The 17,198-nt window shown below is 35.8% G+C and overlaps 1 protein-coding gene across 1 annotated transcript; it reads left to right on the plus strand.

Moving 5' to 3' along the window:
• LOC102223132 (cell division control protein 42 homolog) lies at window positions 1–13,393 on the plus strand. The gene is made up of 6 exons (XM_005804713.3): window positions 1–90; window positions 3,473–3,577; window positions 8,238–8,310; window positions 8,545–8,654; window positions 8,874–9,071; window positions 11,005–13,393. The coding sequence occupies exons 2-6, from the start codon at window positions 3,473–3,475 to the stop codon at window positions 11,092–11,094; spliced, it is 576 nt and encodes a 191-aa protein (XP_005804770.1). The 5' UTR covers window positions 1–90; the 3' UTR covers window positions 11,095–13,393.
• The last annotated feature ends 3,805 nt before the right edge of the window (window positions 13,394–17,198 follow it).

A 17,198-nucleotide genomic window follows, 5' to 3' on the forward strand; every position in this document is an offset into this window, starting at 1 on the left:
AACTTCCCGAACAGGAGGAAGCGGGATTTCCAGGAAGGAATTGAACGCACCACACCAGTCGGAACACTCCAGCGGTGGTGAACGGACAAGGTAAGAGCTGACAGCTTAAAAACCTGTAGTTGTGCGACTTCAAATGAAGAAGTATAGTTAAGGAAATAACCACAGCTTTTAGTGTAACTTGTTGTACTGTAATAGTTTTACTGGCTAGTCGGTTGAAAACTAATTCTGATAACCCGCAGCTGTCAAAACAAACTACTTCCTTTGGCTAACTTTATGCTAGCAGCGCTGTTAAATCTCTGCTCAGTTACCGAACAAGTAAACCAGCGCTGGTGCTGGTTCTGGTGAGATGAGTTGTCATTATACTTATATGTTTAGTTTTAGATATTTCCTCCTTCTCAACTTTTATGTTCTTCCTTTTTTCTTTCATTTTCAACGGATAATATTGATTGTGGGCGTGGGGATTGGTTTACGTCAGTTTAGCTAACTTTAAAAATCAACACCCTGTAAAATATTAGTTTCGTTTTAAAGCTACCGTCAGCAATCATTAACATCACGCTTTTATATCTGGTTTTATTTCTAAAAGTAACGTCGTGGCTGATTGTTCAAACTATCTCATCCATTGATCATTTCGATGCGGAAGTGACTAAGAAGAAGAAACTCTCAACCAAAAATCTTAATCATTTAAAGGTTTAAATACATTTAAACACGTTTTAAATGTATAGAACGATCTGACATTGCGTGTAACTTTTTTACGTTTTCTGTCAGAAGTAAGAATTAATTCATTCACTTGTTTAGTTGTTTGTCGTATATAAAATGAAAGTGTTTTCCCATTTGTCATACTGAAAACCATTTTTTCAGTCCATCATCTGCAGTCCCTGGCAGATTGACAAGCTAAATCAAAATTAAAGCATTACATTACAGTTTGATAAATAAAGATGTGTCTATGAGTACAAGTCACTTGCTTGCCTATTATCATAGATTTCATTAGTAATTAACCACTGTTATTAGAGAACTGGTTGTTAATTCATTCATTAGACCAGTCAGGCTGTTTCTGGCCGATACTGTCTGGGTTTCTTTGCCTTGTTGTTTCGTTTGTTGAAGTTTCTTTTTTTTCTAAGCATTATAAAATATATGTGGTAGTATTTTGAAAAATTTAAACATTTCTAGATTATTGTTCTAGATCTCTCAAAACATATTTGTCTAACATTTTACAATGTTTATTTTACTAAGCTCAAAAAACATCAAAAATACTTGTATTTGTATTTAATAAATGTTTGACTTACCTACCACAAATCAGAGCCAACAAAGAGAAAATCTGATTTCTGGCTGATTGGTTGGTGTGTTTTTATGGTAAGCACAATTAGCAAAGGAAGAAATGTTATTTTTCATAAAAATTATATAGTTATATTTTAAGAAGATTTAAATATTGTGTTGGATCTTTACATTTTTTCAAATTATATTTCAGTTGGTTAAAAATCTTAAATAAGCTCTGCGTGTCTGACACTTTATTAAATTGATGTTATCTCATTTTGTTGTGTAATTGTATGATGATTCTCACATGCCTTGACATGCGGACGTGTGATCTACTCTTCCTTCTCAAATGAATATGAAATTTAATACAAATAGAACATTGTGTGCATCTAAAGCTGTAGGATTATTTCTCTTTGTGATCTGGTGGAACCTGTGAGGATTTAGATCTGTAACAAAAACAAACACTTGACGTGTTTACTTTTTATACGCTTTTAGAACCCATGTTTAAGATGTTAAACAGTTTCAGAATGACTTATTCTGAACCTGAAAAAAAAACTCTTATCATTTGTTGAATCTTTTAAGGCTGATTGATGGCCAAACAGGACCAACTTGATATCCCTGACAACAGTGTGTGCAAGAAGCAGAAGTGAATTGAAGGATCATGCTTGCCAATAATTGTTCAGAATTGTTTTCATGTGAATACAAATTACCTCTGAAGAATGCTTTCCTGACATAACTGGTGTCATCATTCCTGCAGCCAGTTACCGTGTGTCCCTGACTCATCAGGGTTTAGCTGAATGCTGCATACTGCCAAAATGACCCAAACAAAGAGCCAGTGATGGAGTGGCAGCCCATAGCCCTGTGCCATTGTCCCACCTAATGAACCAGCAGCCTGGGTATGCTAGCTGTTTGGTGTCTGGGCGGTCACAGGTTCTGCCTTCATTGTGTTGTAAACACTGCTGTACAGCGCGGCCACTGTTTCTGTCTACTTGTCTTGTAGTCAGTTCCTGCTCCTGGCATTCCTGTCAGGCATACTAATTTTATAGCTCATGGTTGTTATCTTATGGAAAAGAAAAAGCAGCAATTTTTCTTCAATTAGTTTAGTTGGGCATGTTCATTATGAAGATTACCCCTTTTATAAGCTGTATCCATTAGCTTTGAAATGGAAAAAAGTACATATATAGACCACACCTGTATTTAAGCCGCAGGTGTCCATCTTAAAAATACAATAGCCTACCAGGGAAAGTTACTAATCATTATCTTTGTCTTCCTCATGTGCACTAAAACCACTAAAGTCGTCTTTTTTAGTGTCAGTATTGAACAGTCTCACACATTTCTTCAGTCTCTCTTTCACTGATTCTCTCGAGTCACTTTTGACTTTTGATCAATTCACTCTTGAGCTTGTGCTGTGCTCTTCTTCATGCAGCAGCCCTGGTGGTAGTAACAACCTTTTCAGCCTGTCAATGTAGGCCTTCTAATGACCCATCACTTGATCCAGGTGCGTTAAACCAGGGAGAGAACTAAAACATGCAGGATGCCGGCTCTTGAGGACCGACTTTGGGCACCACTGATCTAAACCATTTCATTGTATCTCAGGGTGAATGCTTAGGGCCACTGTGCAGGTGGAAGGTGAACCTCCACTCCAGTTGCTATGTCTTTTGGAGCTACTAACAGGTTTTCTTCCTCTATCTGCATATAGCTCTATTTTTAAAGTCTGAACAGCTTCCATGAAGCATGCCCAGAGCATGATGTACCCACAACTATGTTTCACAATGGTGATGACATGTTCAGGGTGATGTTACTTTTCTGGCACACAGCATCTTGTATGTAGGTCAAAGTCTTGAATGTTGGTCTCCTCTGACCACAGCACCTTCTTCCACATATCTTCTGAGTCCCATGCATTGCTTCTGGATTCTCATAAATTAATTTATTTCTACAGTTTCTTAAAGGCCAGATTTGTAGGCCGTACAATTCATAGTTGTCCCGTTGACTGGTTTCTCTTTGTAAAAATCTTTGAAAAAGCATAGGCTATTTTTCATTCCCTTATTTATGTTACTTTTGTGTTGGCCTGATTCCTATGTTATGCATTGATGATTGTGGTTATGTGACAAAATGTCCCCCCCAAAAAATCCAAGGGGTACAAATACCACTGTAGATTTTGTATGTAATTTCTCTGCTTTACCTTTTTATCTGTGTAATCCCATTAATGTCTCCTCCTCAGATGCAGACTATAAAATGTGTGGTAGTGGGTGATGGTGCTGTGGGGAAAACTTGCCTGCTCATCTCCTACACAACCAACAAGTTTCCCTCTGAATACGTACCAACCGTGAGTAACCAATAATAAAATACCACTTGTATTTAAATACCACTGTGAAGTGGTCAAAGCAGATATGAATTGATATTTATAGAGCTACAGAAGCAGGGTTATTTTTTTACCCTTAACACTATGCAGCTCTTTCCTGGCACACAGGAAGTGATACTTGTTTACAGTGCCTGGACTGAGAAAACAAAATAAGCTTTTACCAGAACTCCAACCTTTATGAAACTGAAAGATATCACACTACTGCCAAACATGAATATAATGTTACATTTCATTGTAAGTTTATACCAAATGGTTGTTTGTCCCTTTAAACAAAATGTATCAGAAGTTTGCACAATAAAGCTGAAGACAGATCAGTGAGTTTCAACCCTTTCTGGTCGTGCAGCACCTAATTTAGCCTCTGTTTGTTGGTAGATCTGCAGGATGCCTCAGTTTTATGGATCAGATTACTGCTGGGAGTGGTTCCAGAATAGTTCTTGTTATATTCCGGCACAAGCGAGACTGATCTTGCACACCTGAGTCTGTATGCTGGCATCAACACAGAGATCTACTTTCACTTTTGTTATCAGTTCCCTAAACCAATTAGATGTTTGCAAAGTGAGTGAGATCAAAATTAGTTTTGTTCTTGCGCTTTTTTATTTCAAAAATACTGTTTACACTCATGATTATATTATAAACATAATTGAAAAATCCCAAACTTGGTATGATTTCATTTTAATGTATGCATTTTGGATTTAAGCGACTCTTGGTGGCAGTTTGTTGCATCTTATGAAATCAACCATGCACATACTGTTTGATTGTAAGCATAAGAGCAGCACCCTGCTGAGTAACAGAACCCCAACATTCTGCAGCTTTATGCAAAATGTGGTTCAGATTCTCTGCTGAGGATGCAAACTCTGCGTTCTGCCTCGTAACAGCAGAACAGCTGACTTTAAGTTGGAAACATTCAGCGTATAGGCAGCTTCTTCTCTTGGCACTTCTTAGCCCAGTTTGATGAGACGTTTGCAGAACCAGCAATGCTGACTCAACTTTTACTTCTGTTTCTGTTAATCCTGTTTTTAGCACTGATTTATTTACTTATGTAGCTTGTTTCCCATAAAACTGCATCTTTATTTCCATATTAATTTATTTTGTCTACAAGTTTTATGTAATACTATTCTTATCTCTCCAGTTTGTCAAATTGCATTTGCATTTTGGTCAGTTATGGTTTTATTGTTAGTGTTCTTATCACCTAAACAACATCCTCTTCCTGCCAGTGTTTCTATTATTAGAAACAACCTTATTTTTCCACTTTATGGTAAACCTTTCATCTATATTTTCTTATAGCCTCCAGGATAAATGACAAGAACTTTTGAACAAGCATTTTTTTCTCACAGTTTTATATATTAGCTCTTGCTTTCCAGCTTTAAAAGCAGGCACAGCTGTAGCCTCGTCAACCAATTCATCACAGCAAACACAGACAAACCTCCGGTTTCCTCTTTGATTCATTGTGTTGTTGCAGCTTCTTGCAATGTTGTTTCCTGTGAGTCATCTGACAATCACCACAGTAGGAGAGGTGATTTTCAAGGAGAGAGTGACTAAGTCTAACCCTCTCCTTAGAATTTACTGATTTATTGTTGTTTTTTTAGGGACATCTTGTTTTTTGATTTGGTATCATTTCTATATGCGTATCAACAGTACAGATGGTGTACCTTTCTAATATTAAGCTTTTTTCACTGTTTTTGATCGGGTTGTTTGCCGGAGTTGCTGTAGTCTTAGCGTAATCCAAAAACGTATCCTGAAGTAGTCAACAAAGAGCAGCCCAAGAATTATTTACAAGAAAGAGTAAAAACGTATTTTAGAACACATCAGCCCTTTAGTGGTTATGTGGAAATGTTGGTATTTTAAGGAGGAAAGTGCAAATAACTCATACAATTAACATAATTACCAAATAACAAAATCAGGCAAAAGAAACATTTTTCCAAATCAATTTCTTTCTGTGAAACTTTAACTAAAACTGCAAATGTGTGTCTGTGTTTGGTGAATTTTTGGTTAAAACAGACATTGAGTGAAATTACTCAGAGAGGATCAAGTATCAAAAAGTTTACTCCAGTAACAGTAGTAATACTTCATAATAAACTTACTCAAAGAAAAGTGAAATGGAGAGCATAGTAAAAATACTCCCAAAAGTAAATATTTTCCAAAACGTTATTCAAGTAAATGCATCTGAGTAAATGTAGCTAGTTACTGCCCAACTCAGTGCATAAGTATTCTCACTACCTGACATTTTCTACCTTTGACAAAGCAAAAAACATATTTATATTCTTCTTCACTCCATTCTCTGAAACCGCTAAATTAAATCAGGTGCCTCCAGTTGCCTCAAGTTGTTATCTAATTAGTAAATGAACTGATCGTGTGTAGTATTTAATCCCAGCTTAATCAAAGCTGTTCTGTGAAGGTCTTAGGGGATTGTTATAGAACAATATTGAATAAACCACATTATTAAGACCAAAACCAGTGGGATCAGTAGTAAATACCAAGCTTCAACATCTTAGTTTTTGCTATCAGTCCCCTGAACATAGGAAAACTAACTGCACATCATGCTGATGACACCATCCCACTGTGAAATGATTCAATTTCCAGCAAGAGGCGATGGAAGAATTCTTTACGCCACATGTTTAGATTTTTATTTTAAAACAAATTTGAAAACCTTGCATTATTTTATGCTTGTCCACCCAGGTAAATTTCTGAGATTACGCCTACAGTCTAGGCCTCAGAGTATACCAGCTTTATTTGTGTTTTACTGAAGTCAACATATTTCCCTTGCCTCGCCCCTCCGCTCTGTTTCCGTTTGCCTGTTTTTGTCCATACATGTCAGTGTGATTCACCTCAGGCTGCATTTCCAATTCAGCTTCTTGAACTGAACTGATGCACATTTTGTGGTTTTTGGAAGTAATGATGGAACTAAATAAAGTACATTTAGTTCATTATGTAAATAATGTTGGTCTATTTAGCTCTATACTTTTAATAATATCGGAGCAAGACTTGGAGAAACCCCTGTTATTTATAAATTGTGGAGTACTTGACAACCCAGAACAAGAATCAAATGTGAAGAACCAATACTTAGGATTTTTTTTTGTTACCCTTACCTTTGTTCGCTTCAGAAATGACTATTTTACCCTTTTAAAGTTGGTACTTTGGATGGCAGAGACACAAGTTTCTTATCTGTTATTAAATTCCCTGTTTTAAGTGCTTGATTCTACAGCTCAGGCTTGGGTATGGCTAGTAAAATAACCAGTAAATACTGTTTATTACAATTAATTCACTATTTAACAAGGAAGGCATAATATTATTACATTTGACCATGTTGGTTTGGACAGCTTCTATTGTCCAAATTACAAGATGGCGTTTTGTTTTTACTTGTAGAGTCTTTGTCTGATATTAAAAATTATTTGATCTGAAAATGAAAACATAAAAAAATGGATCCAAATAGATGATTTTGCTAAATTTTGGTTCAACTATGATTTACGGTGTCAGAAAATTGTCTGTGACTTCTATTCAGTCTGGTTTAGCTGGATCTTACCTCAGCATTCTGGGTTTTATTTAAACCAAAATGTCTGCAGGCTACACCAAACAGCAGCAGGGCTGGGTGTTTGTTGAAGCTGTGCATTCCTGCTCTTTTCCACTTTTGAAGAACTGATATTGCACATGCATGTTGCAACGGCGCTGCATGTCAATGCGCATGGCAGCAGCCTGAGGATATGAGAGAAAAACAAGAAGAATAAGTAAGAGTCAGTAAGCTTGTTCACCTGAGCAGCTGTTCACCACAATATTTTTAACTTTTCTTTTCAATGGTTTGCTGCTAGTGAACAGGATATTTGAAGCCACTCTGTTCAACACAGTCCATACAAAAACGAAGCCTCACATGATTTCTGCTTGCATGAGGGTGGAGCTTTGTCAGAGCAGTAACACCACCTGACAAAGGGTATGTTTAATGTAAACAGGAAGTTTGTTTTTGTTGCCGTGGAGATGACACAGTAAACAAGATATTTAAAACAACCACAGAGACACCTCCCCATTTCACCTTCGTCTCAGATGCTACGGTTCAAGTAGCTCAGCAATTGCAGCTCATTGGTCAATGTCTCCCACATTTTATGAAATAATTGGCTTCAGAGTCAGAGCATGTAGATATGATCCTTCCCCATTTTTAATCAAACTCCGTCTCTCACTAAAAATATGTACTTGTAAATCATTATGATTATAACTCTACTGAACAGGTAAAATAATTAAAATATCAAATTGTTTAATTATCTGTTGCTATCTCAGTATGATGTTTCAAACAGGATTTTGATAGAATGAGAATCTGGGCTGCAGCAAAGGAGAGTAAATGAAAGTTCATACAATCTTCAATGAATAAAACAGCTTGGATATGTTTGACATGGCAAAACAAAGTATGTTGGAAGGCATGACCTGTTTTTGCCAGCCTTTCTAAAAATTTACAGTTTATTTACTTTCCATTTATTTCTGCATTCCATAGAAACAAATTTAATTCAGTCGAGCATCTTTATAAGTAAGCCTTTCTTCAGCCCTCTTCCTGTTATTTTTGACAATTTCACTTCCCTTTTTCCAGGCTTCCTCTTAGCTTATTTTGAAGTCTTTTTCATCTTCTGCCCTGTTTTATGTCCAGGTCTTTGACAACTATGCTGTGACAGTGATGATTGGAGGGGAGCCATACACCCTTGGACTGTTTGACACTGCAGGTGATAATAAATCTGCATATACCTATAATCTTTTGCGATTGATATTGGTGTTGTTGGCACCTACAGTAACTGAAAAATTAAAGGCAGTGTTGTTATTCCTACTGTAATTACCCTTTCTTTTAATGTTGAAGATAGAAGTACCGTAACTTGCTTGTTTCCTTCCTGTCACTATTTAATTGTTTAATTTTTTTTTATTATCATTTTAGTTTTAAGTGTCTCTGTCTCCCCCTGCAGGTCAGGAGGACTATGACAGACTGCGACCCCTTAGCTACCCTCAAACCGACGTTTTCCTCGTCTGTTTCTCAGTCGTATCGCCTTCCTCCTTTGAAAACGTCAGAGAGAAGGTTTGGTCACTTTAATTGTATAGCAATGGACATTCTTCCTAACTTTACAAATAAATTATCATTTATTGAACTTATGCAAATATCACTTGAAGATCTCCCTTGAATAGTTACTGTTTGTTATTCATTTATTTAATTTTTAGTTTAGTTTTTTGGCAATCTCAGAGTTGAGATTTAGTTCATTGACTTAAATTTTTATTGTAATTTTTTTTTTAATCACAGTGGGTCCCTGAGATTTCCCACCACTGCCCGCGGACGCCCTTCTTGCTGGTTGGAACTCAGGTGGATTTAAGAGACGACAGCAACACAATGGAGAAGCTGGCCAAGAACAAACAACGACCCATGAGCTCTGAAAGTGGGGAGAAACTGGCGCGAGAGCTCAGAGCTGTCAAATATGTGGAGTGCTCAGCTCTGACACAGGTAAATGGGAGGGAGGCAACTGCTTCTGACTGCAGACTCTCACCTCACCACCACTGGAAGGCCCCGCAATCCAAAGCCCTTTCTGATTCAACTGTGTCCAGGTTCTCTTCTGGTTCACAACTATCCAAATATTGATAAACTATTTATAATTTGTCAATTTACTAATGTAGTTTGTGACTAAGGAATTAGGCCATGAAAGTAAAAAACTTACCAACTAGAGAAGAGAAACTCGCATAAAGGCAGACTCTCCAAGCATAAACAAACAGGTTGTTTATTACAACTCTGAGTGCATTTCTTAACTTTTACACAAGACGGGACTTGTCAGGCTGTAACGGACTTGTCAGGGAACGCTGCATGAGCACATTTGCATTGCACAATGCCTGAAAGAGCAGGAAGTTCATGAAGTCATTAAAACTTTTTTTTTTTTTTTAAAAACATGCAATAGGTCCAATAAATCAGTCAGGTCCATATTAGAGGAAACCTCTGCAAAAATGCACAACCTCACATAGCACAAATGGTGAGCATCATTCAAGGATTTGTTTTTTATTTTTATTTAATTAGGTGAGGGTACTGAGTAAAATAGTGACAGTTGGATAATTAAGAAAGTCATTTCAGTTTTTCACTTTAAGATGCAAAAATGTCAATGATGTAGGAGTGTAACATAACTTATGATTTCAAAAAGCAACAATATTTCATATTAAGGTGTCACAAAGTGCTATCTTGCTGAGATTATGAAGTGACTTTCTTGGGAAGTAAGGGTAAGCTATTATGATTCCTATGTGTCAGCTTTAAACTTAACACCTTGTATCTATTTATAAACTCATTTTGAAGTAAGCCCAGTTTTTTACATGTTTGATGAACCTCCCACTACTTTTGAGTGTTTTGTTTGTGTGGAACCATTTTGGGTGTTTTACGGTTACAGAAATGGTGACAAACATGATACAAAAGTTTAACAACACTGAATCTGCTTTAGAGACACTAAACTAAAGGGCTTATTCACAGTTTTTTTATGCATATTATCTCCAGCTTACAATTTAAAACGGTTACTCTGATCAAACTTAAACTGAATAATTCTACACTGAACATAGGTTTTAAAATCCAGTTTAATTGATCAGATAAAATATTTTTGTTGGAATATAACCAACTTAGTTAGACATCTATAGGAAAACTAGAATCTTTGCGCAAGTCAAATGTGGAGTGAAATTTTCTTCATTGATTACAAATAACATCTGTGAAAACAAAAGCAAGAGGATTATTTCTTTTCAGAACAATACTGCTAAGTCTCGTCCTTTCCTGATGAGCCTGATATAGCGCCTTGTATGGGCGCCCAACTACTACTACAACTTTTAGATGCATTCTTTCTCCAACCTGTCTGAGTTTGACATTCTTTTCTTTGTCATTGTTATATTGCAGTGAAACTTATTGTGATGTTGTTTTTTTCCTTGCTCGTCCTACTAGGGCTGAAATGATTAATCAGATTCATCGTAATGAATCAGTTATTGAAATAATTGTCAACTAATTTAGAAATTGATTAATCGTTAACTGGCATACACAGACTAAAAAAAAAGACAATTTTGAGGAAAGAACATAAAGCAATAATTAAGTCTACACTGTACAAAAATAAAAGCCTTCATATACTTAAAACTCCTCAAGTGGTTTAGTTTTGGCTTAACCTGGTTCAAATTCTGTAAAGAAAAATAAATAAACAGAAATCTCCTATTAAGTACCTTTTGCTATTCGATTATTAATCAGCCAATCCAAAAAAAAGGAGTTCCCATTATTCGATAATCGATAGATTAATCAATTTCTAAGATCATTACATCTTACCAATAATCTGTTTACTAAATCAAGGAGTGGAATGAAGAATTTGCACCTTTAAAAGAAAATGTTTCTCTTTGTGTCTGATTTTTTTTTCTTTTCTTTTTTTTTTAAGAGAGGATTGAAGAACGTGTTTGATGAGGCCATCCTGGCAGCCCTGGAGCCCCCAGACATCAAACCCAAAAAGCGCTGCCTTCTCCTATAGAAATCTTCCGGAAGATGTGGAAGACGAGAAGCAGAAGAAGATGGAGGTGGACGAGGAAGAGATCAATCCTGTACGGGAACAGAGGGAGGGAGCACCAAGGGGAGGGGTGTAGACACATGTTCAAACAGTGCCTTCAGCTGTAGTGACCTAACATGGGTGTGGTGTTAAAACTGACAGCCGCTTTATTTTCCTAGTAGATAAGTCACTCTAACATGATAAACATTTATGAACTACACTCCACACTTAACAAGTAAACAAGATTTTCTTTTGTTAATGGGATGCGATGAACTGTAAGGCATGGATGGAGACAAGCTTACAGCTGGAACTGAAAACCAGCTCCTCATTTGGATAAATATTTTAGCAATAAGGCAGTGACGGTCTGCAGGAAATTAAAGAACTATATTATTAGTGTTTAAACACCTTCCCTTTTATGTGCCAGCTTTACTTCTCTGTACATCAAGTTTTATTTGCGTTCATTTTCTTTTTCCTTTTTGTTTCTTCTACCATAGATCTTTTCTAGCACCAAAAATGCATTTTGAATTCATATATTTATTCAAAATAGCATCCTAAAAGGTTAATAGAAACACAATAAGTGCGTTGCTTATGCCACTGGAATTCAAGGTAGTTTTTGGAGCAACTTAAAGGCATTTCTAATGTTACTATGTCTAAGTGAGTTTAAAAAAACTAATGTGTTTTCAAACATAAAATGTGTTTGGAAATGTTCAGTTTCAAACACATTTTTTGTACACTAAATCTGGTCTTAAAGTATTGTTCTAAGACGCTTAAGAATTTAAAAGTGAATAATAAATAATTTACCTTTTATTCGTACAATAAAAGAAACTGAAAACCTTGCTCTCAATCTGAACAAGTTATCTGGAGTAATGTAGAAACATGATGAGCAGGATCTGCAGGTTTGTCCACACAGCAACAAAGAAAAGTTGGTATCTGACCAATGTGGAACAAACGCGCATTTGAGACTTCAAAGGTTCTGAGACATCTTGAACCGGATGACTTCAATCAAACTCATATTTACTTTTAAGGCTTCAATGTTTAATGATAAGTCGATTACAGTTGTTTTTTAGTTTTTAATAAAAGTACAAAGAGTAAAGGCTATGTATCCTTAGAGAAGAAAGCAAGTTGTGCCTTTCTGTTTTTGCACTCCAGGAAAGAATGATTAAAACTTTGCTTGAATACATTTTAGATTCTTGGAGGTTTAAAGTGCTCAACATGTTAGATAGTCTTATTGCCTTAACACAGTCAAACTCCTAATAGGTGGTTGCTTTAATCTAATGGTGGAAATTACCCTTTTTTATATATAAAAAAAAAATACTTTTTATCTTTAAGCTGTTTGGTGAGCCATAATGTCCAGACATTTTGCAGCTTTATTTCATCGATCTCAAACAGTTAACACAAAACCACGTAATGTTTTCTATTTTGATTATTTTGTTCTTCTGGAAAGATCTCTCTAGTTTTTAGCAGCTGAACGCCTTAAAAAGGACTGATGTGGTTCAAATGTTCCTTTGCTGTTTCTTCTGCCAAAGTTCAACTAAATCATTGCTTCACAGATTCCAGGATGTTGATCTAGATGTTAATATAATTATTAGGAATTATCATTTGAATTATTCATAGATTTTATTTTGTTGCTGTTACGCTGCTTTCTTAGCCCAACTTCTTTGAACAAAATGAAAACTAAAGCTTGTTTTGTTAGCAGAGCTTCACATTTTCACTCAGCAGTTGTGCTTGTTCAAAAATTGTTCCTCTGGGGACTAGATTTTGTTTTGCATAGAATGGGGTAAATGGTGATGCATATTATTTTATGGAGTTTCAGTGCTGTCTAGCACTGACTGTCCTGAGCCCAGAAAACTCTTTTAATCCTTCAGATGACTGTATTTTCTAATGAAATGAACACAAAATCCTTTTTTTTTAAAGCAATCTGTTGATGTTGACATTTTGATCAGATATTGAACGAATTATTATGAGTATTATATAGATATTATTGCTTCTTATTGTTTCTTTGGGGACAGTAGTCTTGCAGGGTTTTAGACACTTTAAGTTTTGATTTCTTCTTTGTGCTTTTTAGATATTTTTACAACTACTTGATGAACACACAGAGTGCCAACAGTTAAGGTATCGCCCGCTTAGTTTGGCAAACAAAAAGATCTTTAATAAGCTTCTGATGTCAAAAACGAAAGATATTTTAAAACAATACTTGGAGATTGAATAATATTTGTCATGCATTAAATTTGAATGTTTGTTGGAATGGGTGTATGGAAATAATAAAAATAGTACTTGAATGTTTTATCTTGATTGATTCTATTTTATTGCTGCTATCTGTCAGAAGAGCAACACTAAAATGTATTGTGTTTTGCAGTCTGGTATAAGGAAAGCATTTCATTTCAGCGTAATTAAATCAGATTAGTTATTCACTTGAAAAATGTCATAAATATTTCTGTTGTACATTAAAAAATAACTATAAAAACATTTATATTCAAGAAAGGCAATATTTTTCAGTTTTTCTAAGCAAAACTAATACTAATTGGATTTTATTTCATATACCAACATAAAGTAGTGTAAAATGGCCCTAGACTCAAGTCATTTTGAGGCTCTAACAAGTTGTCTTACAGAAATATTCTTTATTCTCCCTCCTTTTTGCTCTCGTCTGAACAGAGTACATTTCTTCACACAGTTGCTTTTTCTCCTACATGTTCTCCCAACATGATGGATTTTGGTTTTCTGAAATATTTTTGCTTTAATTTTGTCACTTTACTATAAAGATTTGATTTATTTGAGTTATATCAGCTGCAGATTTTCAGGCCTGAGCTGCACATCCCTGCAGCTCCTCCAGAGTTACCATGAGCCTCTTTGCATCTTTCGCTGCCATTTTAGGTGAACATTCATCTTTTGGAGATTGCAGTTTATTAATATTTAATTTGATTATTCCAAATATCAGAATAATTACTTATCTTTTTATCATCTCATTGAATGGGGGCAGAACACAAATGCATGCCATTCTTTTCAGATTTATATTTATAAAAGAGAAACTTTGCTGTTCACAATTTTCTTTCCAGTTCATAATTGTGTCTTACCTTGTGTTGATCTATAAATTTAAAAAAAAATAAACAGATTCAGATTAAATATGGGTGAGTTGAGGTGAGTAGTGCTTGTCTTATTTCAATGGCACTATTGGAATCATGTTATTTTTCTTTCCCCATTTTAAAAATGGGCTTTTATGTGATACTGACAAAAATAGGGTGAAAATATATTTTTGTCAAAATGACTTTTATTGTTTGTTTTTTTTTCATTTTAAATAGAACAATTAAGATTTACCTAAAACATTTTTGTTTGTTGTTAAATTGCATTTGCCACATCTGCATTTTTTTTGAGAGGTGCAGTGTCCCACAGTGAACAGCAGGAGGAGTTGCTCCCCTGGTTTTCAATGGTCTTCCCCAGTTGATACAGTATGTAAATGACCAAGACTCATTTTTTGATTGGCACTCTAAAATGGATCCTTCAGCCCGACACAGCATGGAGGCTGCGTGTTCCTTTGTCTGTGTGACGACGGCATGAATGAGACGAAGAAAAACAAAAATATATGTAACTGTTCAGTCTCACCACAATCTGGTTCCTCTTCTCCTCCCAACCTCTGTTCAGCTCCTTACTGTGTTAGTTTTCTCCTCACATCTTTATCTCTCGTTTCTTTTGTTTTATGTCGGAGCTCTTTGTGCTCGGGTACTTTTGGCTGCTTCAGGAATTTCTTTTTGCAACATTTCTCAGTCACATGGTTTTTACAGATATGGACTCCTGGGAGTTCCTGTGACTATTTCTCCATGTTCATTAGAAGCTTAAATACACAACTTCTTCTATCCTTTTTATTTGGACAAGTAACCAAAATATGAATCCTGATAACTGAGAACTTAAGTTTCATTTCACAGCTTTAGACCCACACACATTCAATCTCCATAGTGTTGGCCATGAAGCACATTTTGTGATCAATTATCACATATTACTGTATGTTTATTTTTAAAGTTTTGTCTTTCAATAGAAATTAATTTTGCTTTACATAATCACATTTGCATTATGACTCATCTAAATAAGCATATTGATAATTACCTGTTTTTGGATTAGTTTAGTTCACCTGATTGTTGGTTGTGCTTGTAAAAGCATGAAGTATTGGACCCAGAACTGCTTTGGTTATTCACACTATGTATACAATAAGATAAAGGAAACATTCCTTAGGTCCATTTGGACATGAAAGCATCACACAGTTTTTTTTTTGCTGCTCATCAATAATGTGAATCTCTTGTCCAAATGGGTTCTATTGGATTGAGATCTGATAACCAGACTATTGGAGTCCAGTTAGCTTCTTGGCTACCAGGAGTTAAACTCGGCGGTCTTCTGCTATTCCCTATAATTTGTTTGTAGCCAGGGGTTAGTTTAGCTGGTATGGCCTTTTTATGTTGTCAGACCAGTCTGTCCATTCTCTTGTGACCTCTGACATTGTCAATACAGCTGACGTTCACTGAAAATATTCCCTTCTTTTGGACATTTCTCTGCTACCCAGAGATAGTTTTGCATGATGATCCCAGTAGATTAGCAGTTTCTGAAATACTCACACCAGCCCGTTTGCCTCCATTGACCATCTGGCCTTCAGAGTCTAATGGGACTTGATTTCTCATTGCCATGCTTGTTACTTTTCCCAAGAAATAAGAATGTCTGTTGTGTGGTAAAGTAGAGGCCACTTCTGCAACCTCAACTTGGCCCTTTCAATGTCTGTTGTAATTAAAGACAGTTTTTGATACTTGGAACTTATGCAGTAGTTATTTCTGTGTACAACTTTGAGTTTTGTCAGTTTTTCAGCTCCAGGTTGCCTTTAATTACCTCAAACTTAGAAGTTTCTGCTCTTGGTTTTTGCTGACCAGTCATTTTGTGACATTTTTTTTCTATTTTCCTTTCAGCTCAAACTTGTTTGTGTCTACAAAATTACTTAATTACAAAGGGGCAAGAAAGTTTGACTTGAACTTAAAAATGTTTCCAGGTCAGTTTCAGTTTAATTTGTCTGTTCTGTAATGAGCCATTGCTAAATTATTGTGTTTCCGTCTGTCCTGAACCACCTCGCTTCTTGCCGTTTGTTGGTTTGGCAGTTGAATATTATTGGATGTCCACCTGACCTCATTGTAAGTGTGTTGCCAAGGGCGACCAGCATGAAGACGGCAAAGAAGAGGGAGGGGGGTGAGGGTTGGTAGGGAGTGTTGCATTATGGGAAAGAAACCTGACCTCTCCCTTTTTTTTCATCTTTTTCTTTTACTTGGAGGACGCCCACGTGCACCAATACAACTATACACACACACACACACACACACACGCACACCCACACACACACACTTTATCTAAACACAGATGCATTAGAATAGACAAGAAGCAGCGTGTCAAACCTGGTTATTGTGTCTCAGGTTCTTGTTTGCACTCAAATGTAAAGAGGAAAGAAAATACTAATATGATAAAATCTTCCACACACTGGATTCTACTGTCACAAACACAAACTATACAAAGAAAAAAGTATGTTGTGGAAAAACATTTGGCATAAAAGAAACAAGAAACGTCCATTTCATGAGTCACTGAAAGCAGAATAAAGGAGCAAAACAACCATTTTCAGCAAGATTCACCTTAAATAGAAACATGGATAAAAATATGTTTTAATAATCTTAACCGCATAAGAAGGCACATTGTTTTGATTTAATTAAGCACCTTTTGATTCATTTTCAGAAGTTTGTAATTTCAATTTCATACCAGTCATCAATTATAGTAAATCGAATTGACCTTTAAAAAGTTCAGTTTTCTTAGTAGAATTTTCCTGACATTTGCCAAATACCTCTGTTCGCAGAAAGACAGCATTGTGTCTAGACCTTGGCACAATGAAGATAGTCATCAGTACTTATGGAAAATGTAGTAATAATGACATTAAAGAACCTGGATGCTTCTCTAGATGTGTCATAAAGTTGAGACCCAAGTCACACATCAAAGGAAACTTTCCAACAGCTTCTGGTTGTAATCAGCGTGTAGAATAGTTACTTCCATCTGGAGGGTTGTAGGTTTGATTCCAGCTG

Source organism: Xiphophorus maculatus, chromosome 13 (assembly GCF_002775205.1).
Source record: "Xiphophorus maculatus strain JP 163 A chromosome 13, X_maculatus-5.0-male, whole genome shotgun sequence".
Taxonomy (NCBI): Eukaryota; Metazoa; Chordata; class Actinopteri; order Cyprinodontiformes; family Poeciliidae; genus Xiphophorus; species Xiphophorus maculatus.